This window comes from Pelobates fuscus, chromosome 6, assembly GCF_036172605.1.
Source record: "Pelobates fuscus isolate aPelFus1 chromosome 6, aPelFus1.pri, whole genome shotgun sequence".
Lineage (NCBI taxonomy): Eukaryota > Metazoa > Chordata > Amphibia > Anura > Pelobatidae > Pelobates > Pelobates fuscus.
This window is the reverse complement of record NC_086322.1, coordinates 129,641,019-129,666,558: the sequence shown is the minus strand read 5'-3', so window position 1 is coordinate 129,666,558 and position 25,540 is coordinate 129,641,019. Positions and strand designations below refer to the sequence as shown.

Here is a 25,540-nt window from a genome sequence, read left to right as displayed (position 1 = left end):
CAGGCTAAAATCACTGATGAGCAATAAAATATATTGTAAAATGGTCAGTAAAAAATGAATATGTGCATTTACTCAATTTGCTTTCTGGATGACTGGTGACTTCAAATTATTTTGCTCTAAACAGGAAATCATATGTTTTCTTCCAGCCGGGATATTCTTTCAGACAACTGATCGCATTAGTATTGCTGGAAACGTTCCACAAGGGATATTTCAATCTCTTCACCCTTGGGCTGCTTTGAGATTATATGATACTAACTACTTTAATGTATTGGCAACAATAAAAAATAGCAAATGTGTTTACAATGCTTGCTTTATTGTTATTGTAATTGTACAAGAATGAACTCATATAATAAACAGTTACAAAAGATAAACAGCTATAGTCATATTTTGTTTCAATGCATTAACACATCAACAATACATTGTTAAACTATAATATAAAATGTCATAGTTAAAAGCACAAAAACACCTTAAATATTTAAACAAGTGAACACTTTGTTTTTAAATCTAGTTGGGTTGTGCAGTATGATGGCTCCAATAAATATTTAGAATATATACTAACGTGCCATTAATTCATGTAATAGTACTTTAAAGGATCAGTATAGGCCATGTAGTTTTAGTCCTGCAATGTAAAATTTGGCCAACTTGTAGATACAGCAAAGCTTTTATTGCAGGGCTAAACTCATCTCTAGTGGCTGTCTTCCTGACAGCCACTAGAGGGTGCTTCTGTGACGTTCGACATCCACAGGCATTGCATGAAGATGTTGAGCATTTTCTAACGATAATCATAGTGCACCATTGGATTGAATGTTTCTCTATGAGGAGCATTTGAATGGATAAATGCAAAGCTTACTGTGCATGCACTTCTCATCCCCAATGCTTCCTTATGAGAAGCGTGGGATTTGAAGAAGATGAAGAAGAGACTACCTGGAGTACAATGTTACCATAGGCAGAGCAGGTGGCTGAGTGGATGAGTCTCAGCACTGTAAAAAAAATTAGTAAAACCATTTTCCCCTTTTTTTTTTATTTGGGGGAGGGTCTGAATCTAAAAACGGAATATGCTTGTATTCCCCAAATCTGTATTGTTCCTTTAACAATTAAACAGTTTTGTCATTGACTATTTTGTAGATTGAAGTATGGTTGCATAACAAGACATAACAGGTTTTAGCACATCTAGAAACTAAAAATTATTAAATAGAGAGACAATATGGAAAGGGAACTACTACATCTTTATAATAAGTTTATAGAATATTCCCATTTTAAGTTGAGCTTCTACCAAATAAAATATCTTGACTGAAAATGTCAAAAGACGTACTTCACAATTCACACACACATTTACATATTGCTGATGCCTGTGGTCCTGCAAAAGTCAAACAGTGGATTGTTGGCCAAAGAAAGACATCCATACTGAGGATAAAAAGAGTCCAGAATCCAGTTAGGCATTCTGAAATTAAGTATATTAAAATATTGGTAATGTTGATATGTGTGCTAGATTCCCTTACTGATCACAAATTAGTGAAAACCAAGTGTATTTCATATTCTATCCTTGTGGGTGTTGTCAAGTTTCTTTGAGTTTCATTCTGGAATCATAGAAGAAAAAATGTCTAATCTTTAAGAATGACATGCACCACCTCAGCATCTATCACCTCTTCGAAATGTTTGTCTTCATAAGGCTTCAGAGGTTATCCGTACAGGGGACAATATTGAGTTAGTTAACATTTTAATCATGCGTTAATGAAGAACCTGTAAATAAAAACAACACATCAACAGCATTTTTAAGTTATTAAAACAATCTGAAGGCACAATACACACTGTTATAGTCCATTTTATTAAAGGATAAACAGGAAACAAGAAATAGTGGTATAATTAGAAGACACATATTTTTGTCATCACTCTATGTAAAGTAAATAGGGTCTAGTTTTAAAATGTAAGGAAAAAATCAAATGCAACACATGAAAAGCCTTTGGAAAAGGTCTAACTTCATTCCAAAATATCAAGATCTCAACTTCTAATTGTTTTGTCAGTAGTTTTTAAGTTTAACATTAGCTAGCATATGTTCCTTTTCATCTACAAAAGCACTGCTGAAATTGAGTTAACCTGCTGAAGCAAAGGTGGCACTCAGTGTTTACTAAGTTTGCTAACACTTGGAGGCTTCACCAGACTAAATCTGACCAAACATAAGTTCCCAAGAGTTTAGTAACATGGCTATTGGCCAACCAAGATCATGGATATTCCATTTCTGCTATGTGTAAAACTATAGAGCTGCACAAGGCCTGGGAAACAAGTAGTTATTTTAGAAACTATTAGGCTAAGCTTCAGTTTTGAAGAAGAACCTGGTCCAGCTAAATTGATTTTCTTAAGTAGCTGAAACAGAACATTAAGGGTCTGATTTAAAGAAAATGATCCTATTATAATTTTTAATCTTCCCCTGAGTTACTCAATATCTCTGCAAATGACTCCTGCATAAAGTCTAGCTCACTTCAAAATGTTATATCATCTGCTGTTGGCTCTTCTGGTAGTGCCCCTTGATCTTACAGGCAACATGAATCCTTTGTAATTTCCAGTGATATCATCTGTCTAGGTGACATAATCTTCATATTTTCAACAATGCTGGTTTTCTCACCTCTTACATCCGAGCTTGTAAAACCCTTCAATTATTTTGTCAATCACTTTGAAAATTGTTGGTGCTTTATACATGACAATGGGGTGAGACAGTTTTCACATCATTACCAAAACATTGATAATAAGCCAGTCTTTGGGGAGCATTGTTCTTCAACATATTTAGTGCTAAAGGCAATGTTGTGTATACAGGTTGGTGGAAATCTCCATCCCACAGATGGATCACATCTGACAACAGACATGCTTTTTTTCTCCCTCTCTGTAGTCTATAGAAAACAGCCTCACAACGTCTTGTTGGGTAGGATCCCAAGCAAGTGACAGTGCTTGCCTTCAAAGAGGGAATGGCTGTCCAGTGTTTCTTGCCACCAGCTCAGTACAACCCAGTCTCCCCTAAGCAACATCTACATCTTGCCTTGCAATTCCCTTAATACTGTAATAGAAAATTCTCCCAGTTGTGGTCTTCTGAAGGTCACTGTGCTTGTTTTCCTAGTATTATTGCCTGTTATTATTTCCTTCAATTAAACTACATTCCTACCCATGTGTGCTACTTAGAGTAGACACATAATGGGCAGTGAATAAGCCCAACCAACAGGACTCCAGTTATGGGCTTCCCTCTTTTAACACCATATTTGATGTTGGAAGAATAACGCTTGATTTTAATGTGCACTGTGTCTATTAAATAGGTACTACAGGCACCCAGTCCTCCTCATCTCAATGAAGTGGTCTGGATGTAGAGCCCCTGTCAGTTTAACGCTGCATTGCAAAACATTGCTGTTTTAAAGCCTTCCTGACTGCCACTAAAGGTGCTTACACTGCAATAAACTAGCTAGACTCCGTTATTCAATCAATGCTTCTTATAGAGAGCATTTTATTGGTGCAGTGTTGCATTTGCCACACATGCGCACTAGCCTTCTAGTGATTTCCTATGGGAAAGCATTGGATTGGCGAAAATGATTACACTGATGATATCAGCCAGAGAGGTAGGGCGGCCACAGCAAGACCATTGTGTTGTTGGAAGTAAGATAAGTAAATCGTACCTTTCAAACCTTTTTAAAGACTTAAAGAGAACAGTCACCTAAATAGTGAGGAGAATACTGTAACATTACAGATCAGAGAAGATATGAAACAACGTTTCTGTTTCTCCTTCTCCTTTGAAATGTGTGCCCTGGTTGTGCCCGGGACAGAACTGGATTGTGATGTCATTTGCTAAATCTTTAATATAAATTTAAAAGAAAATGGAGCACCAACAAAAAAGGTTGACACTAATTATTTGGTTATTTCCATTGTTTTATTCTATGGTATATTTTCCAGAGAAGTGACAGTTCTTGGTGAAAATGTGCTGTTTCTACATATTTTTTACAATTATCTGCTGAGCCAGTCTGGAGGCTAGTATTAATGGAGAAACACTCTGGATTACCCTTATTCTCTAAACATGTTACTTATAATAAAGTAACTAGCCAACAATCAAAATCCAGACTCTGATAAATATGACACAATCCAAATTTGGGAAAAAAAATAAAAGATAAAAAATAAAAAATGTAAAACCAAACTTATTTAAAAAAATATTTGTCAAAGTCCAATGGTGAATCTTTAAAAGTTCCTTTATCCAGGTAATTCCACTGAGTAGTTTACTCCATAGTGTAGGTCCCGATATATATATAAAATAGAAAATACAAATATATGTAACTTGTATCCTACTTAATCCAAGCAGAGATTTGATTCTTTTAAATTTACTTTATTAGAGGCATTCCTCATAAAGATAGAAAATTCCATAAAATATAGGCATAGACAATCTGTGTCTCCGTCTATAATTGATGTCTATTACATTAGATGTATAAAAGTGCATACCCTAGGTCGATCTCTCGGCATTAGGTATTAATGGAGGTTTTATTGTTATGATTTCAATATATCTATTAAGAAAATGTTAAACAAAACTATAAAAAATAATGCTTTGGACTTTGAGATTTTATTTGAGAAATCTTAACAGCAACATTTATTTTCTGTGCCATTCAATTTGTGGCCACAAGAGGGCATTGAAATACAACCAGGCCGAATTTCAGCCTTGACTTGTTGCCTTTACTTAATTTGTTTAAGTTTTGGCATTTCCGCATGCATTTGGTATCTGCTGGATAGAGCAATGTGTTATGAGTTTGATGATGTAGCTCTGATATTTGTCTTTGATTCTAGAAAAGTGACATTTTTCCCTTGGCTATAAAGACTCACAATGCCTCTTGAGTCAATGTTTCCCATGTTTCCTCGTAGTTCCTCTTTATATGTGATTTTATTATTTATCAAAGTACAAAGTTTACATGTATTCTATATTTATTTGGGTGTTTTGTTTACACCTTGATATTAATAAATGGTTAACCAGTGTTTTAGGTAAAGAAAAAGCAGTAAATATGTATGAGTTTTTTACAACTTCTTATGTAACAGTTTAAAATTTAATCTAAAATTACCATATTGTATTGCTTAGTATGTGATCACTTTTCTAGTAAGTGATCTTGTGTTACTGAGAGAGGATTCAGTTGGATAGTGAGTAACTGCTAGTTTAATTTACACTCTGCACTATAATTCAGGCCTCTTCCAACACTCTCTCTCCAGTCCCAGTGCATGTTCTTACTAGAATACGTATTTAGGGTCCACAATTACCATTGATTGATGAGTGTCCCTTGATCTTATGTAGATCATGGAATTCTGGCCTTGGGCTTGAGGACCCCTAGCACATTGTGATATTCCACAATACAAGGAGATGAAGAAGATAGTGGAAGAATTAAACAACATTTATATGGATTATTAGCGCCCTCTAAAACCCATACTAGTTACTATGAGGTTTATTACAGTTTAGTTCATAGAATCCTTGGGGACTCCCACCGGGAGCATTTACTTGCTCAAAAGAAGTGAGTGCACTAGTAACTGTAATGTAGGCTTTATTCTGGATTCATTTCTTTTTGTACATGTGTCCATGAGTAACAAATCAATATTCTGTTTAGGTGTCTGAGGATCTAAATCAAATTGATCCAACATCCATGTTGATATATACATAAATTAGAAAAATCTACATATATATATATATATATTTATAATTCTTTATGACTTTGATTAGATTTATATCAAACTACTTCAAGAAGAATTTATCTGATCGTATTTTATGCTTCTGATAAAATTATTTTTTTAGTTATAATGCCTTTCATGTCAAGTATTTGAATGCCTTACTTCCTATGTTATAGTTTTTTAATATTCTAAATACCCTTTGTTTTTCTATTTTTAAACAAACACATCTATTGTATTTTGTGTCTTCTTGGATAAGTACTTGCTCACGTTTTATATGGGTATTTCTTTCATTTCTAAAAGTTATTAGAACGTCGTAGGATTTTTCATTGTTTAGATCAGACTTTCCAATTAGGTTGTCAATCACTTTAAAATAATAAATAAACACTTAAAATTTGAGCATCAAGGTTTTTTAAAACATGTCAGATGATAAACCTTTTCTATGTTTCCTTTAGTGTTAGGAAGATCCTGGATAAGCAGATAATTATCTATAGATCTAATTTAAATCCCAGATATTTCATCATACGATAAATCAATAGAAATGACTTCCAATAAAATAAAGATGTGTACAGTTTGACAGTGTCTATGATGTTTTTCACACAAAATGTAACCACTAAAGAGTAATAATTTGAGAATTTTTTTCCATCTGAGCAAATGGCAGGTACAAAGAACAAAGGTTAATCTGCTGTGGTCATTTTTTCCTGTTGTGCTGATGTTATTAATATATTAATTTATTTTAACAACATGATTCTGATAACATTATTTATATATCTGACAGGTCATTTCATTAGATACTAAGTTTGAAAAAATGAGCTGAGTTGGATTATATTTTTTCAAACCAGTTTATTTTTAGTTTACATTTTTCCAAGGGATTTGATACTTAAACTTAATGTTTATTGATTTACGATAGACTATTCAGCTTGATAACATATTATATTTTGTTACATCTCCAGATATGTCTGTCGATCTGCTTGTCTGTCTATCTATCGATCTATCTTAGGAGGTATGGTCCATAGTACTTTTGATGCAGTACTGGATAAAGGATTTTTGTCTCTCGTGTAAAAACTTATAATGCTGCCCCCTCATATGCTTCACCCTCTTTTACAAATACAGATTTGACCTAATTTGTGAGAATTAAAAAATGATACTTCTACATCATCAGCAAATATCTGGACTAGTGCACTACCAAGATTACTCACTAAGGTGTAAATGTCGGGAATTCAGAGTTCATTTAATTTGAATAATAACTTTAAGGTTAAAATAGCTGAATGGAGAACAGAAGGAATTTACTTTGAATTGCCAGCAGTTCCTACTATTCAGAAAAACTCTGAATGATTTACCAAACTGAACTGGTAAATTAAAACGTGAATTGCAATAGTTAGGCTAAATGTGTTGTTCATATTTTAATTCATAATTTAATGGAAAAAAAAAACTCAATACATTTAAATAAAAAGTTTCTGGCTGTGTATATGAACTACATATTCCAGGGTGCTTAAACAAACTTTACTATTACAGTTATTATGGTAATTGTACACTCCTGATGAGCCCAGAGAGGTAAACCATGCATGAGCTCTATTTCCAATATGGTGTACACAAGATGTTGGCGTGTTTATGCCAATGTAGTGTCAGAATTTACAGATAGCTGGGGCCTTCTATCACTCATGATTTTCTCTAAATATCAGCCAGAATTAGGTGGAATTAGATTGCTTTCATTAGTTTGATTTGCTCCTATTCTGTCTTGTGTTAGGCCACTGTGCCTGTGTACACTAAAGATGATGGTTCTATCAATTTAGATCCAAGCATTCCTTCAAATCTACCCAGCCATTATTGCACAGGAGGGTTATTTGAATGAGAGTTTAGAAAATGGTACATTTGCAAATTTTATTGTCCTGAGGCTCAGACAGTTAAATAATTTATCGTTTTACACTTCAGATTATTCTCTAACATACACTTTGGACTTTCGCTTATCTGTTCTGATCTAATAACTTTTTAATGAAAAATATGGATGTAGTGGGTCTGAAAAAAAAGGTAACTGAATTCCACACAGGGTTTTTGGTTCCATTAATCATTTACGTTAAGACATATATTTTATTCCTGTCTCTTCATCTCTGTTTTCCTAGTGTCATTATCTCTACCCTAAAATATCTTACCCCATCTCAATGTCACTTTATTTACCATCTCTCCATACCTCATGTTCTCCTGTTGTTCCTCTGCGTCTTGATCTCAAACGAATGTCATTTTGTAATCCTTCAATACACATCCCATTGCCCACCCTCTATCTGAACAGAGCAAAAACTGTGAATATTCATCACTTTTGCAACAAGTTATCACCACTCAGATGACCTCGATATATTCCAATATTTTGGCACTCAATAATCCAACCATTGATGAAAGAAAACCATAAGAAAAAAGAAAGATAATCATTTACCCATATTTTCCTGTTTAGTCCAGTACATCTCAATCCCTACATGGATACTTCTGTCTTATGGCTGCTTGTTATAAAATTTATATAACTACATCATTTTTTTTATTAGATAATTCTATTTCTGCCACACATTTAAGTCTGGCCGATTAACAAATTAAAAAGCAAACCTCTTAAATAAACAACGCATCTTGCAGCTCACTAAATGAGCTTTTCTTACGAAGACTTTATCGAGAAATGCAAAGTTGAAAAGGGGGCTCAGCACAGCTGCTTTCTTACCATTCTCCTTCTGCCGCACATCTGGAGGAAGCTGTCCTGGAACATACCACTGGTAATCTGGCTATACAGAATAATAAAAGATTATTACAACAATATGGACTTCATGAATACTTCAAACAAAAACTCAGCAGCAAGCTCAAAGTATAAACATACTAAAAGACTTTTTGTTTGTCGTACAGAAGTAATTTAGCTCAGTCCTTCTTGGCTCAGCACATCTACTGTTATAACTCCTTGGGCTGTTTTTTTTGCTCCCATGAGATGAGATTTGGCTGTCTGTACCCATCATAAACATTTTATATATACCACGAGCTGCTCTACATAAATCACATATTGGAACAATTAATTAACACACAAAAGAGACAAAGGGACAGTTTGAACAAGAAAGAAGCTGTAGCCAAAAACCAACACAGTAAAAATAAACATTTTAAGTGGTGTACTTATCAGTATTATCTGTATATACAAATGTGTAGTTTGTAGTACCATTATACCATTAATAGGTTACGCACCCTATAGTTATTTGAGTAATTAATATCCTTAGAGTCAGATAGTTCTGTGAAAAATGAACTTAACCCCTTAAGGACCAAACTTCTGGAATAAAAGGGAATCATGACATGTCACACACGTCATGTGTCCTTAAGGGGTTAAATGAACTTTAACCAAATGTGTCATAACTGCAGTTTATTTTTTTAGGTCCCACTGCAGCTCCCTCAGAGTACATGCAAGACAACTTGTGCAAAATGTTGTTTGAGCTGGTTCATCAATATCAAACTCAACCCAAACAAAAATAAAAAATCGATCTATCTGGAATTTGATAGAATAAGACTCCACAGATCTATCCAAAACACATTGAATTATTCAGGTGTGGAGTAAAACGAGTTTGATTCGTACAAACTGGCTTATTGTAATTTGTTTACAAGTCTAGTATATGCTGTGATGAGGAATGAGGAGGGAGACCTCCCAGTTCAGTTGGGGTCCTTTGGATCCCAGTTCTTTCTGAAAATGTTTGTAGTTCCTTGTTTATTTTCTTTACTCGATCACTGGAAGTTTAGTGAATCAAGTTAGCAGCATTTTTCAAAAGCAGTCCTAGTTGATCATCAATAAATAATGTTTGATAGCCAGACAAAGCAAGCCTAAAATTCTATTTCCCCCCAAGTCTGTATTTTTTTTTCCCCAAATGTGGTATTTTGTAAATAGTGAAGGTCTTCAAGTAACTTAATTTAATCTAAAAAAAGACTCTAAATGACAAGACTTTGTTAGTTAATTTGCCTAAAAAAAACATTTCTACCAAACAATGTGGTTGGTGAGTGTCGATTACTTGTACAACAGTATTATCCCATTTGTTACATTTCTTTTTAAATATGTCAACTTTGAAAATAAAGATAAAGTTGTCCATTCTAAATGTTGGGTGTGAGTAGGGGTGTAGTCATGGTTGTTGCTGTTAAACAAGAACAAAGTATGTATTTTACACAGACTGAGTTCTATACACATTTAATATATCTTCTGTGTGCCTCACCGGCCCACAGGCACTGAGATGCGGTCGCCGGCAGGAGAGGGAGGGAGAGAGGAGAGAGGACCGGCGGAGCTCTAGCCAGCAGCTCCGCTGGGTCCTCTCGCGGGATTCTGAGCGTTACCGCGGCAACACTCAGATCTCGCGAGAGTGAACTCTAGCCTGCAGGCTAAAGTTCACTCTCACCACTGGACCACCAGGGATGGCACCCCACCCACAGGCAGAACGGATCTCCCCCCCCCCCACCCAGACACATACAGCACCCCCAGACACACACAGCAGCCAGACACACACAGCACCCCCAGACACACACAGCACCCCCAGATAAACACAGAACCCCCAGACACACACAGTGCACCCAGACACACACAGCGCACCCAGACACACACAGCGCACCCAGACAAACACAGCACACCCTCAGACACACAGCACCCTCGCTCACACACACAGCACACTCCCCCACACACACACATACATATATATATATATATAAAATAACCCTCATGCACCATACACTTTCCTGGCCCTTTTGTCCTCTGGTATCCCACTTGTGGAGACACCAGAGACAATTTAAAAGCAAACACAGCGCAAGCATGTTATTAAATTTGCTTGCGCTGCGCAGAACAAATTCAGGGCCTTTTTCTAATGCCAGAGCTCTTCAGCGCGGCTCTGCGCATTGAACTAACATGCTAACTTTGAGAGGGGGCGTGCTTGTCATTAGTGATGACAAAACATACCCTCTCTGGCCCCTTCTTAGGGGGCCGCTCTGATTGAAAAATGCCCGGGCCTAATTTGTTTCCCAGTCCGGCCCTGACTGTAAGTATTATTGCTGTGAAGCTCTGATTCAGATACACCAAGAATACTGAGCTCCTACAAATTATGGCAATATGACAGAAAAGAGAGACAGATGGATTTGGTCCCAAAATAGGACACTTTGGAGGTATGTTAATATTCAAATAAAAGCTATATCTTAAGAAATGTTTACTAGCGAATAAAACATTTTTTAAAAACACCTATACGTCGTGTGAACATTTTTTCATGAGATGCTCATTTTCCTTTAAAATTTATATTTAATATATAGCCAGTTACATCATAATCCAGATTAAGAAAAACAAACCTGTTTAATTACTGATTAATTCTGTATGCTTTCTGCATGCTGACATCCATGTGCAAAGTACAGGGCTTGTAACTAAGATTGACAGGGAGCTAAGATAGAGGTACCTAGTTGCAGGATAAAGAAGTGTGGAATCCATGCATTTAAAAAATATATCTACAGAATTTGATATGACAACCTCTTTGAGTAGAGAATTACATTTAATCAATATCCTCTTTTTATACATGACAGCACCTTACTGCTTTTGCAATAGCAGACTAGTGTTGCATACTCTTGCCTAGTTTGTCATCTATAATTGTTCCCAAGTCCTTTTCATTTAAAGTTACCCCTATCTCTACTCCTTTTAATGTATAAGTTGCTTGTGGGTAGTGATGTCGCAAACACAACATTTTCGGTTCGTGAATGGCGAACGGGAACTTCTGCAAACGTTCGCGAACCGGCGAACCAGGCGAACCGCCATTGACTTCAATGGGCAGGCGAATTTTAAAACCCACAGGGACTCTTTCTGGCCACAAAAGGAATGGAAAAGTTGTTCCAAGGGGACTAACACCTGGACTGTGGCATGCCGGAGGGGGATCCATGGCAAAACTCCCATGGAAAATTACACAGTTGATCCAGAGTCTGGTTTTAATCCATAAAGGGCAGAAATCACCTAACATTCCTAAATCACAATGGATATGGATTGACACCTAACATATGACATATTGACACCTTGACATATGGATTGACACCTGTCCTCAGAGACCCTGATACACACTGACACATAGCAGAATAGGGACTATTCCCCCTACATAGGGTCACTTGGCAGATATGGATTGACCCCTATCCTAAGGATCCCTGATACACACTGACACAGAGCAGAATAGGGACTGTTCCCCCTACATAGGGTCACTTGGCAGATATGGATTGACACCTATCCTAAGGATCCCTGATATACACTGACACAGAGCAGAATAGGGACTGTTCCTCCTACATAGGGTCACTTGGCAGACATGGATTGACACCTATCCTAAGGATCCCTGATACACACTGACACAGAGCAGAATAGAGACTGTTCCCCCTACATAGGGTCACTTGGCAGATATGGATTGACACCTGTCCTCAGAGACCATGATACACACTGACAGAGAGCAGAATAGAGACTGTTCCCCCTACATAGGGTCACTTGGCAGATATGGATTGACACCTGTCCTCAGAGCCCCTGATATACACTGACACAGAGCAGAATAGGGACTGTTCCCCCTACATATGGTCACTTGGCAGATATGGATTGACACCTGTCCTCAGAGACCTAATTGTGTAATAATGGTAATACTATTACCTATTATATAATATTGGCAGGGGCAAGGAAATTCCCTCTAAATAGATGGGTATAGGCAGAGAGTATGGAGACCGGAGTGCTAAAGTGTCAATAAGGTGATATAAAGTTAAATGTATCACAGACACACAGACACCCTTTCTCTTAGCTAGTTTCCAGAAATGCTGGATAGGTAAAAGGGCTATAAAGACTCAGAGAGGTCTAAGAAGAATCCTCTAAACTAGCCCTAATCTCCTTAAACACCTTCAAGGGTGTTCTAAGCTAAAGCTCAATCTAAACGTTTAGATGACTGCCTGATTTCCCATCACAGATGCTGGCTAGGAATAACAGTGTGCAAGACAAAGAGTGGGTCTAAGTGCCCATAGTGCAGTAAAGTGTCCCTAGTGAAGTGAAAAAGAGAATAACAAGCTGGCGCCCAAGAGAATAACGAGCTGGCGCCCTATCAGGGGACGTGTATATGGCATCGATTTTAGGAACCGGGAGATGGAAAAAGATGCTTGGTCGGTCCTCCTACTTCAAATTTGGGGCACTGCGCGTGCAATCTAATGTGCCACCAGATAGGAGTGGTGTGTTAAGTAGTACTATTCCTATCAGTTTAATCCCTGTTATGTGCCTTTTTTTTGGTTTGGTTTTTGAAGCCACAGTGCAGCACCAGAGGGCCAAAAAATTAGGCATGTATGCATGCTTGAAAAATTAGGTATTGTTGCAGCGGCCATAAAAAATGATGTTTGTTTCCCAGGCAGAAAGTGCCCTAAAACATTGCGGCTTGAACCCTAGTTGGTGGCGGATAAGTCACGCAAGTCAACCGTCATTCAGAGCTAAAATACAGCAGCGTGTGGACCATTTTTAGCCCAAGGCAGCTCATCTCATCAGGCCTCTTTTAGTCAAATGTATCGCCCACTGTCAGTCCCTTCGGGATCCATCCCTCATTCATCTTAATAAAGGTGAGGTAATCTAGACTTTTTTGACCTAGGCGACTTCTCTTCTCAGTGACAATACCTCCTGCTGCACTGAAGGTCCTTTCTGACAGGACACTTGAAGCGGGGCAGGCCAGAAGTTCTTTCGCAAATTGGGATAGCTCAGGCCACAGGTCAAGCCTGCACACCCAGTAGTCAAGGGGTTCATCGCTCCTCAGAGTGTCGATATCGCAAGTTAAGGCGAGGTAGTCTGCTACCTGTCGGTCGAGTCGTTCTCTGAGGGTGGATCCCGAAGGGCTGTGGCGATGCGTAGGACTTAAAAAGCTCTGCATGTCCTCCATCAACAACACGTCTTTAAAGCGTCCTGTCCTTGCCGGCGTGGTCGTGGGAGTAGGAGGATGACTTTCACCTCTTCCCCTGTTAGATTCCCGTTGTGCTGTGACATCACCCTTATACGCTGTGTAAAGCATACTTTTTAATTTAGTTTGCAAATGCTGCATCCTTTCCGACTTGTTGTAATTCCGTAACATTTCCGCCACTTTCTGCTTATACCGGGGGTCTAGTAGCGTGGACACCCAGTACAGGTCGTTCTCCTTCAGCCTTTTTATACGAGGGTCCCTCAACAGGCACGACAGCATGAAAGACCCCATTTGCACAAGGTTGGATGCCGAGCTACTCATTTCCCGTTCCTCCTCCTTAGTGATCTCAATGAAGGTATGTTCTTCCCCCCAGCCACGTACAACACCACGGGTACCAGATAGGTGACAACGAGCACCCTGGAATGCCTGTTGGGGTTGGTCTTCCACCTCCTCCTCAAAGCCACATTCCTCCTCTGACTCCTCTTCCTCACAATCCTCTTCCAGCGTTGCCGCAGGTCCAGCAAGCGATGCTGATGAGGCTGTTTCTGGTGGTGATGGTGACCACAACTCTTCCTCTTCACGCTCATCTACGGCCTGATCCAGCACTCTTCGCAGGGCACGCTCGAGGAAGAAAACAAATGGTATGATGTCGCTGATGGTGCCTTCGGTGCAACTGACTAACTTTGTCACCTCCTCAAAAGGACGCATGAGCCTACAGGCATTGCGCATGAGCGTCCAGTAACGTGGCAAAAAAATTCCCAGCTCCCCAGAGGCTGTCCTAGCACCCCGGTCATACAAATATTCATTAACGGCTTTTCTTGTTGGAGCAGGCGGTTGAACATTAGGAGTGTTGAATTTCAACGTGTCGGGTTGTTGCAAATCAAGCGCCTCGCTGGCATGTTGTTTCGCCGCTATGGCCGCTAAGTGCGCCATGGCCGTGTAGGAACGCCTGAAATGGCCACACACCTTCCTGGCCTGCTTCAGGACGTCCTGTAAGCCTGTGTACTTATGCACAAAGCGTTGTACGATCAGATCGCTCCTGATCTGCACGGCACATGTGTCAACTTGCCCAACTTCAATGCCCCCAACAAATTTGTTCCGTTGTCACAAACCACTTTGCCGATATCCAGTTGCTGCGGAGTCAGCCACTTTTCCACCTGTGCGTTCAGGGCGACAGGAGTGCTTGTCCGGTGTGACTCTCTGCTTTCAAGCAAGTCAAACCCAAGACGGCATGACACTGCCGTATCCGGGATGTGGAATAGTACCTGGGGAGCTGGAGGGGTGCCGTTGATGTGGAGCAACATGCAGCAGCAGAAGAGGACTCAGCCGAGGAGGTTATGGAAGAGGATGGAGTAGGAGGAGTAGAGGAGGTGGCAGCAGGCCTGCCTGCAAGTCGTGGTGGTGTCACCAACTCCTCTGCAAAGCCATGCATTCCATGCTTGGCAGCCGTCAGCAGGTTTACCCAATGCGCAGTGTAGGTGATATACCTGCCCTGACCATGCTTTTCAGACCATGTATCAGTGGTCAAATGGACCGTTGCCCCAACACTGTGGGCCAGACATGCCATTACTTCCTTTTGCACAATCGAGTACAGGTTGGGGTTTGCCTTTTGTGAAAAGAAATTTCGTCCAGGTACCTTCCACTGCGGTGTCTCAATAGCTACAAATTTTTTGAACGCCTCAGACTCCACCAGCTTGTATGGTAAAAGCTGGCGGGCTAATAGTTCGGACAAGCCAGCTGTCCGACGCTAGTCAAGAGGGTGACTTTCTGACATTGGCTTCTTACGCTCAAACATGTCCTTGACAGACACCTGACTGTGGGCAGATGAGCGGGAACTGCTCAAGGCAAGAGACGGAGTGGAGGATGGTTGAGAGGGGGCAAGGAGGACAACAGTGGTTGACATGGCTGAAGATGCTGGACCAGGAGGAGGATGGTGGCTTTGAGTTTGCATGCTGCTTGTACTCATGTGTTGATCCCATAGGCGTTTGTGATGTGCAATCATGTGCCCACGCAAAGCAGTTGTACCTAGGTGGGTGTTGGACTTCCCACGACTCAGTTTCTTTTGGCACAGGTTGCAAATGCTTCGATGTTGTCAGAGGCAGACACACAAAAAAAATGCCACACTGCTGAGCTCTGCAATGACGGCATTCTGGTGGTGGACACAGCATGCGTTGATTGGCGTGCTGTCGGGCTGACCCCGGGTGCCGATGCATGCTGTCTGACTGTGCCACTAGCTCCTTGCGACAACCTCCCCCTGCTTCCAACTCGTCTCCTCCTCCTCCTCTCTGTCTCCCCATCTGAACTTTCGTCCTGTTCTTCTTCTTGCCGAGCGGGCACCCACGTGACATCCATGGACGCATCGTCATAATCAACCGCTTCACTTGTATCTGACAACTCAGCAAAGGACGCAGCAGCGGATACAACATCATCATCATCACACCGTACGTCCATGTGTGTAATGCTTCCTGCCTGAGACATATCCCTGTTATCTACATCCTCTGGCAATAATGGTTGCGCATCGCTCATTTCTTCAAACGAATGTGTGAATAACTCCTCTGACATACCAAGTGAAGCGGCTGTGGTGCTAGTGTTGGTGGTGGCGGCAGGCGGGTGAGTGGTATCTTGAGAGGTGCCCGAAGCTAAGCTGGAGGAGGATGGTGCGTCAAGGTTCTGAGCGGAAGCTGTAGAAGATTGGGTGTCCTGTGTTAGCCAGTCAACTATGTCCTCAGAACTTTTCAAGGTGGCAAACTTTTCAAACTGGGCATTATTCTAGGGCCAAAGGGAATCACAGCACCACGACCACGATGGCCCCTGCGGGGTGGCCTGCCTCTGCCTGTCATTTTTTTTTGGATAAGTGGTACTATGCATGCAAGCTACTGTGAGACCAGATATGAGTGGCACTGTGCAGTGGCAAAGGTTGGCAGAGTACACGCTGTAGGCCTGACACACCCGCTTGAAGACAACTAACTGCTATTCAATCTATAACAGTGAAAAAAGTTTTTTGTTTTTAAATGCACGCTATTGTGACACCAGATATGAGTGGCAATGTGCACTGGCAGAGGTTGGCAGAGTACACGCTGTTGATTTTCCCTAGCCTAGCTATCAATTTCCCTATCGATTGAGCAGCAGCTACACTTTCCCTCCTCTATCTAAGAATGCAGCTTCAGAATGAATCTAAAATGGATGCTGTACAGGAGGTGGGAGGGTCTGGAAGGGAGGGTCTGCTGCTAATTTTCTGTAATGTGTCTGCTGACCGTGAGGCACAGGGTCAAAGTTTACTCAATGATGACGAATAGGGGACGGATCGAACCACGCATGTGTTCGTCCGCCGTGGCAAACGCGAACACGCTATGTTCGCCGGGAACTATTCGCCAGCGAACAGTTCGGTACATCACTTGTTTAGATGCATTTTAAATGACTGCATTTTTTTTATAGATGATGACTCTTGTACATCCAACAAATAATGATCTACTGAAGCAAGTAGTGAAACTGGCAAATCTCAAAGTCAAGTGAATAGACTCTTGTGACTCTTTATGATTAAAGAGTTACTCCAAGCATCATGACCACTTCAGTGATTTTAAGTGGTCGTGAAACCTGGAGTCTGTATGTGTAGCATTTCACTATTAAATGATGCCATTGTTGTACACCTCTGGCAGTCTTATTGGGGGTATCATTAGACAGACAGGAGTAAGAACAAATATAGATTCTGTGCACATTAAACATCATGCTGGAGAAAGACATCCTGAGGCGGAAAAAAACCCTTCCATGTCGCCCATGATTCCCCTTCAGTCAATGTAAAAGGATTGGGGTAAAAGGAGAACTTAGCTTTGGCACTGGACCTCTACATTTTATTTTTTCAGTTTTTTTTTATGTTGCAGCCTTATGCTACAATAAAAAAAAATAAAAAAATTCCACATTAAATTGACACTTAATATCCCATAAAGACAAAGCAAAAAAACAGAATTTTAAAAAGATAAAAACTCTGCCTGTGGTAAATTCAGTTGATTGGGCATGATTTGGACAGGCAGACACCTATCTATATTATTTCTCACAGCTGTAAATACATATTACAGCAAAACCCAAGTCATGAGATCATAGGAACTGCCTGCAACTAAAACAAGCATGGCATGCTCACAAGAGCACAGAGGCCTCCATAATGTTTAAATGGAAGATGTTTGGAACAAATTGGTTTATTATCCAGATGTACTAATAGGCTCCCTAGTGCTTACACATCATGTAGAAAACTACATGGCTTAAAGGGACACTACAGTCACTAAAACAGCTTTAGCTAATTGAAGCAATTTTTGTGTGTAAATCATTCCTCTGAAGTCGCATAGCTCAATCATCTCCCATTTAAGAGTTAAATCACATTTGTTTCTGCAGCCCTAGCCACACCTCCCCTGACTGTGACTGGCACAGACTGCATGGAAACAAAATGGTTTCATTTTCATTTAGATGTTAGATGTCCAGAGTAAATTCACAAGACAATCGGAGATGCCAAAAAGCAGAATGTTATAAAAACTTAGCAAACTATATAAAACCTTAGAATCAGTTGGAAAGAAACTTGCTTGGTAACACAGATGCTAGAGGTCAGAGCAATGTGTATGCTGGTAAGAAGTAGGGAATAATGGCAGGAAACAATTAGAGTAGAAGAGTGGACCTGAGAGGGACATATTCATAAAATCAGTGACAGTAAAAACTGTAGACAGAGGTGATAAGTCAGAGATGCTATATGTTTTAGGATGGTAACAATGCATTACTGTCATATATGACAAATCTGTGGCTTATTGCAGACAAGCTAATAAAACACTGCTCTAAATTAGTTTTACACTTTCAGTGAGTGCATAAAACATGCCATTCATCTGCCAAAATCAACTTACAAACACCTACATAGTAACAAGTTTTACTTAAAATAGTTATGATTTCCTCTCCCTTAATACAACTTTTATTTCGTAATAATGTTTTATAATTTTTTCAGTTTTTAAAACCCTAAGTGTATCAGGTTCTAACAACTAGGTGATGTAAATCATTATGTAATAAAGCAGGAGAGGACAAGTTACATTTCATTTCTCACCAAGAAAATTAACCTCTAAAACCACACTTTTTAATATTACATTTAAGACTTTAGGAATATAATTGTACGCACATCATGACCTAGAGTCCTAGACTATGACGGTTATTCACTAAATTGCGAATTTACAATGAATTTCAAATTCAAGGTAACAAAGTTGTCACATTTGAAACATTCTCTAAGTCCGTTATGCATCCATATTGACCAAAAAAAAGAAAAATACTTTGAATTCATTTGATTTCTAACTTTAGTAAATATCCCTGTATGTAAAGCATTTATAACCAAATATTGTATCCCAGTTGGATGAATTACAGCTAATACCAAAATAAGATAAAAATTCTAGCAAAGAGAACAAGTAAAACAAAAAGAAAATTGTCAATGTTAAGATTTTAGAGTATAATACTAAAACAAGATGGATTAAAGACATAATACTAAAACTCAATACACAACAAAACAAAAACAATTATCCACAAATCGAATGCACAAAACTGTTAAAACCAAATAAATTGAGGGAAAATCTCAAAGCCTTACTTTTGCATGTGTTTATTTTATAAGCCAGGTACAGGGGCGAATGTAAGGCTACATAGGCTAGGACGGAACCTAGAGCAGCATCCGGAGTGGGTGGAGTGGCACCATGGAGCTGCATCTTTCACTCTGTACAGCGCTAGGCAACCAACCATTGTCATTTAGTGCTATGTAGTTATAAAAACATGCTGTATCTGGTGTAGTAGGGATTTACTAACCCTCTGCCACTAATGTTACTTCTACTCCTACCTCTTACTGTGCAGAGCCCCCCCCCCCCTCTATTCCTCAATAATTTCCAGGTATGTCTGCAGAGGTGAAACTAGAAACCACCAGGCCCTTTCCAAACATTGTCCTTGGCCCCCCATGTGCCTTATACCCACAGCCTCTCCATGTGTCTCATTCTTCCCCCCCATCCCTTCATGTGTCTCATTCTTTCCCAGCCCCTCGATGTGTCTCATTCTTTCCCAGCCCCTCGATGTGTCTCATTCTTCCCCCCAGCCCCTTCATGTGTCTCATTCTTCTCCCCAGCCCCTTCATGAGGCTCATTCTTCCCCCCAGCCCCTTCATGTGGCTCGTTCTTCCCCCCAGCCCCTTCATGTGTCTCATTCTTCCCCCCAGCCCCTTCATGTGTCTCATTCTTCCCCCCAGCCCCTTCATGTGTCTCATTCTTCCCCCAGCCCCTTCATGTAACTCATTCTTCCCCCCAGCCCCTTCATGTGTCTCATTCTTCCTCCCAGCCCCTTCATGTGTCTCATTCTTCCTCCCAGCCCCTTCATGTGTCTCATTCTTTACCAGCCCCTCCATTTGTCTCATTCTCACCAAAACCCCTCCCTGTGTTTCATTGTGTGTTTCCACAGCTAATGCCAAGAACTATGAATATAACAGGGTAACACACCTCCTTTATTTAACTTGCAGCTGTGAGATCCCGGGGAGTTTTGGAAAGAGTTGCACTGACACATTCCAAGGAGTTAATAGAACTACAGCAGATAAGGTTTAATTTATAGTTCTACTCCCGCTTGAATAATTTTTTTTGCCACAAATGTCTTGTAGACTTTAGAGCAGGTGTAAGTGTAACAAGTGTAACAATGTGCCATCTTCTACGTGTCCCTTCCATGACTAACAGGAAGTTATTTTACAAACAGTTTAAATAACATGTAACTACAAGCCATCATCTAAGTAATTTACTAACTTTCTCAAAATTAAAAAAATATATTTACCTTGTTTTCCTGAACAGTCTCCTTTTTCTTCTCCTGTGCCTATGGAATAAATAACATTCTATTTAGCTTTGTAAATTTATAGAAACAAATCAGTAATTTCAGCTCCATGTCAGTTCAACAACAATATATATTTTTTCATATAATTAAAGGCTTTAATTTCACATCAAATATTTTTATATGAAATATCATTTTAAATGAGTTAAACTAAAAAGGTGTGAGAAATAAAAAAACTTTGGTATTTTCACCTCTCTCCTTCTACTACATCCCCCTCCCTCTTCCCATTTCCCCTTTTTCCATCCGCCAAGCCACCAGCCATTTTCCCCTCTAGCCATATCTACCTCCTCTTTTCACTCCCTTACACGATATCCCCACCTATTTCCCCCACTTTCACCTTCAGACATGTCCCGCTCCCTCTGCCTATTTTACCCTCTCTCTCCTTTTGCCATACCTCCCTCCTCATTTTCCAGTCTACCCTTCCACCACCTCGCTCTGCCCATTTTCACCTCCCGCCGGATCTCCCTCCCCTTCAAAACCAGATCTCCATTTCCACCATATCTCTATCTGCATTTTCCCCTCTCTCCACTTCTGCTATATCCACCTCCCTCTGCCTATTTCCCCTTCCCTCTCTTTCCACTATATTTCAATTCCTCATCCCTCACTCTCTTCTATCCTCCATCTCACCACTTTTACATCCCCATTTCTCCCTCATGTACTGACATGGGACTATGTGAATCCTGTTATAATCCTGTTATATTATATACAAATTGTATGTAATATATATATAACATTTCTGCATAAAAGTTTATGCTGATGGCATAGATCTATATACTAACATTTAAGTGGTGAACATTCTTGCACAATCTCTTTCATCATCCTTCCTATAGCACATTTTCTGTAGTTGCAGTTATTCTTCCCCTAGCAAGAGTATTTTGGACTTACTAGAGGAGTATAGGAACTTGACCGACCTGATTTGAACAGAGGGACTAGGAGTAATGTGTGTCTGTCATGGCAGGTTTACTTTAAAGGACGTACAGTGACAATGTCCTAAACATTTGGTGACAAATGACAACTATGGCCTGTAGTGGTAATGAAACAGATTTTAGGTTCTGCATAGTCCGGTTTGTGATTATATCATAAAATGTTTTAAGCTTTAAGGGGATTAAAGTCCCCATACCCAGTCCTTTCAAATTGAACACTATTACTTCGTATAACTGCTTGTAACTAACTGGTGATATACAAAATACATATTACTGGCAGGTACCTTTGGTCATTCCAATTTGTGAAAAATCTCTTTATAATAGCTGGTTAATACATGTTTTATGCTTAGTACATTTAAAATGGTTTAGTTATTGTAGTTAAATATGATAATAGATAATTAGCTATATTAGCTGTCCTATATATATAAAAAAACTTATTAGAAACAGCCCAAGTATTTAAGGATATATGCTATTCCTGCCAATTTAGCCGTAACATATATTGTAAATTCTAGCCAATTGCATGCACATCTTTTTGTATTTTTCAAATGTAGACTTATTTACAAATAAACTGGGAACATCTGGCTGACCTGGGTGGATGAAGTCATCGTTTGGTGCAAGCATGAATACACCCACTTTCCAAGATGATCTCTAATACTTTATGCTCCCATTGCAACTCATAGTTCCGCAAAGGAGAAGTATTGGGACATATTGTATACAAAAAAAGTTACATATTTTATAGAAAACAAAATAATATTCATGGAACAAAACTATAAGTTTTTGGGAGATCTGCAAACAACCTTGATTGTATCCAACATTGTCCATGTATTCTGCTGTTAAAAAAAATTAATTCTACTCACAAGGACTTCTATCTATATCTATGTCTATCTATATCTTATGACTTTTTTTAGGTTGGCTATTTGTCATGCTTTCAGTTCCCACATAGAAACATAGAATGTGACGGCAGATTAGAACCATTTGGCCCATCTAGTCTGCCCAATTTTCTAAACACTTTCATTAGTCCCTGGCCTTATCTTATAGTTAGGATAGCCTTATGCCTATCCCCCGCATGCTTAAACTCCTTTACTGTGTTAACCTCTACCACTTCAGCTGGAAGGTTATTCCATGCATCCTCTACCCCAGGCTTCCCCAAACTCCGACCCTCCAGATGTTCATGAATTAAAAAACTCCCATGATTCTCTGGTTATCTATTTTATTCAAAGAATCATGGGAGTTGTAGATCAGCAACATCTGGAGGGTCGGAGTTTGGGGAAGTCTGCTCTACCTTCTCAGTAAAGTAATACTTCCTGATATTATTTTTAAACCTTTGCCCCTCTAATTTAAGACTAGTTGTGGTAGTTTTTCTTCTTTTAAATATAGTCTGCTCCTTTACTGTGTTGATTCCCTTTATGTATTTAAATGTTTCTATCATATCCCCCCTGTCTCGACTTTCCTCCAAGCTATACATGTTAAGTTCCTTTAACCTTTCCTTGTAAGTTTTACCCTGCAATCCATGAACCAGTTTAGTAGCCCTTCTCTGAACTCTCTCTAAAGTATCAATATCCTTCTGGAGATATGCTCTCCAGTACTGCGTACAATACTCCAAGTGAGGTCTCACCAGTGTTCTGTACAATAGCATGAGTACTTCCCTCTTTCTACTGCTGATACCTCTCCCTATACAACCAAGCATTCTGCCAGCATTTCCCTTCCCGGTGCGCTATTACATTGCCTGCCTACCTTTAAGTCATCAGAAATAACTACCCCTAAATCCCTTTCCTCAGATGTTGAGGTTAGGACTCTATCAAATATTCTGTACTCTGCCCTTGGGTTTTTACGTCCAAGATGCATTATCTTGCACCTATCCACATTAAATGTCAGCTGCCACAACTCTGACCATTTTTCTAGTTTACCTATATAATTTGCCATTTGGCTTATCCCTCCAGGAACATAAACCCTGTTATATATCTTAGTTTCTGTTACAAATCGCTATTTGTAACTGGCCCTTTAAATGAGAAATTGCCCTGCTTCCCTGGATTGTGGAGAAGCCTATTTGCCAGCCTCCTTCCTTATGACTATGGCCCTGTGTGAGCGGTGATACCCCAGATGGCTATGCCATGGAGCCTATTCATATAATGAAAGACTATGGGAAAGACTTTAGCTCCATGGCAATTGAACTGTGTGAATAGGATCTGCGCGCTATTCGGTAGTTTTGTGCGCTCAGATCCCAGCTATCTGGGGATATGTGAAATGTCTGTGTGTTATGTGTAAAATGTGACTTTATGTATTTTAAAGTGTTTTATGTTGTTTTGCAACCATGTGGTTAATGGAGTCTGCCTCTAGTCCTGGATAATTGAATTACTTCCCCCCATTGTCTCCAGGATAGAGGGCCCTGTAAAACCATGCTTCCAGAAGGTCAAATGCACATTTGTACTAACTTCTGAACCCCTGGTCCAATTCGTATGATTTTTGAGTATGTTGTTCCCCTGAATGGATTGATTGTGAATATGTATTTTTATGCGAATGTGATGTATATTTTGGGAGTTATGAATGTTGTGTAAAAACTGTATTTTTACTGTCTGTGATAATTATGTTAATCCCTTGTGTAGCATAATTATATCACAGACATAGGGGAGGATTTTGTGTGTAATTACTGGGAGTGGTTTTAATGATGTACGTGTATGATTGGTTGTTTTGTCCCGCCCTGTGGGTGGTCCTGTATTTTCAAAATGGTAATAAAAACCAGGCTGGGTGTTCCAGCACCTCGGACCTCTTCTGACCCTCAATACGTAGCCTTGTCTCGTTATTGGAGGGAACTGCTATATCACACTGGGGATTGCTATGCTCTGCATATTCCCCATAGCTCTTAATCACTTAGCTCTTTTAAGAGCTTGTTCCAGATACGCTCTCCTGGAGGAGAGGTCTTCCCCACACGGTCCTGGAGGACAGAAGCCGATCCAGGGTGGAAGGAAGACGGCGCGGCTCCAGTTAAGCTACGGCGGTTGTGGAGTCTGCGGTGGTTGTGGTGTCGTCTGCAGTGCTTGGAGTCCTCTGAGAGCGCTAGGAGCATCCATCAACGGAGGGTACTCGGTCGGGGTACACGGAGCTCCGTTACAGTGGTGGCAGCGGTGGGATGGCGTCCTAGTGCGAGGAGAAGCAGCTCAGAGACACTGGTAACGTTTGGAGTTACAATTGAGGGCAACGCTAGCCATTGGGCAGCGCCCCTGGCTACAACAGGATGGAATCAGCTGGTTTGCGGACAGCGTTCCATGATGAGGAGGAGAAGGAGGCCGCAGATTACAGGGATGCAGCCAGAAGGGAACTCTGGTATGATGCCCTGGAAGAGGCCCAGTGGCGGCGAGGTGAGGGCCTCCCCAGTGATGAGCAGCGGCTACAGAAGCGTGTGGCAATGCGAATATGTCTATTGGGGGAGCAGCCCCTAGATGAGTGGGTGGCAAGACTGGAGACCCTGGTATGGCGAGAGATCGGGCTAGACAACGCATACCAGGCCCTCTGGTGGCATACCATTCGACTTACTCCCTGGACGGCCGAGCACGACCTACCGGAGGGGGATGATTATGATGGTCCTGGTCTACTTCAGGATGCCATGGAGGAGGATCTTGATTTCGGCAGCACGGAGGAGTCTAGGTTTTGGGACATCTACGACTACCGGATGGGCATGTATGTCTGGGCTGACGAACGCGAGGTGAGAGAAGACATGACCCACCTGGTAACAAGGGAGTGGGAGCTGGAGCAAGACTACCTACACCTGCTCAGCTCCGTGCAGCCCCAACCTACCCGACAAGCAGAACCAGGTCTAGAGCCCTTCAGCTGGAAGGATATCGTAGAGGTTTACTGGGAAGATCCCCAACCCCAGAGTGAGTGTCAGGGAGCCGAAGGTGCCGTCCTTCCCCCCCAGCAGCAGTGTGTCCTACAGAGAGCAGAGACAGTTGGTCCCTCTCTACAGCAACAGGACAATGGTAAGGGAGTGGAGACAGGCGGTCTCCCTCTCCAGCGGCAGTGTGTACCCCAGGGGGCCGAAGGTGCCGACCTTCCCCCCCAGCAGCAGTGTGTCCTACAGAGAGCAGAGACAGTTGGTCCCTCTCTACAGCAACAGGACAATGTTACGGGAGTGGAGACAGGCGGTCTCCCTCTCCAGCGGCAGCCTGTGTTTCC

General features: G+C 40.5%; 1 protein-coding gene across 1 annotated transcript in view; it reads right to left on the bottom strand.

Moving 5' to 3' along the window:
* Positions 1-1,206: 1,206 nt before the first annotated feature.
* LOC134614455 (TNFAIP3-interacting protein 3-like) overlaps positions 1,207-25,540 on the bottom strand; it is a 69,633-nt gene continuing 45,299 nt past the window's right edge. The window contains exons 3-4 of the mRNA XM_063458251.1: positions 8,366-8,426; positions 1,207-1,740 (exon numbers count right to left, since the gene is read on the bottom strand). Of these exons, the coding sequence (XP_063314321.1) occupies positions 1,718-1,740; positions 8,366-8,426 (84 nt within the window). The 3' untranslated portion in view covers positions 1,207-1,717. The remainder of the gene's footprint in view (positions 1,741-8,365; positions 8,427-25,540) is intronic.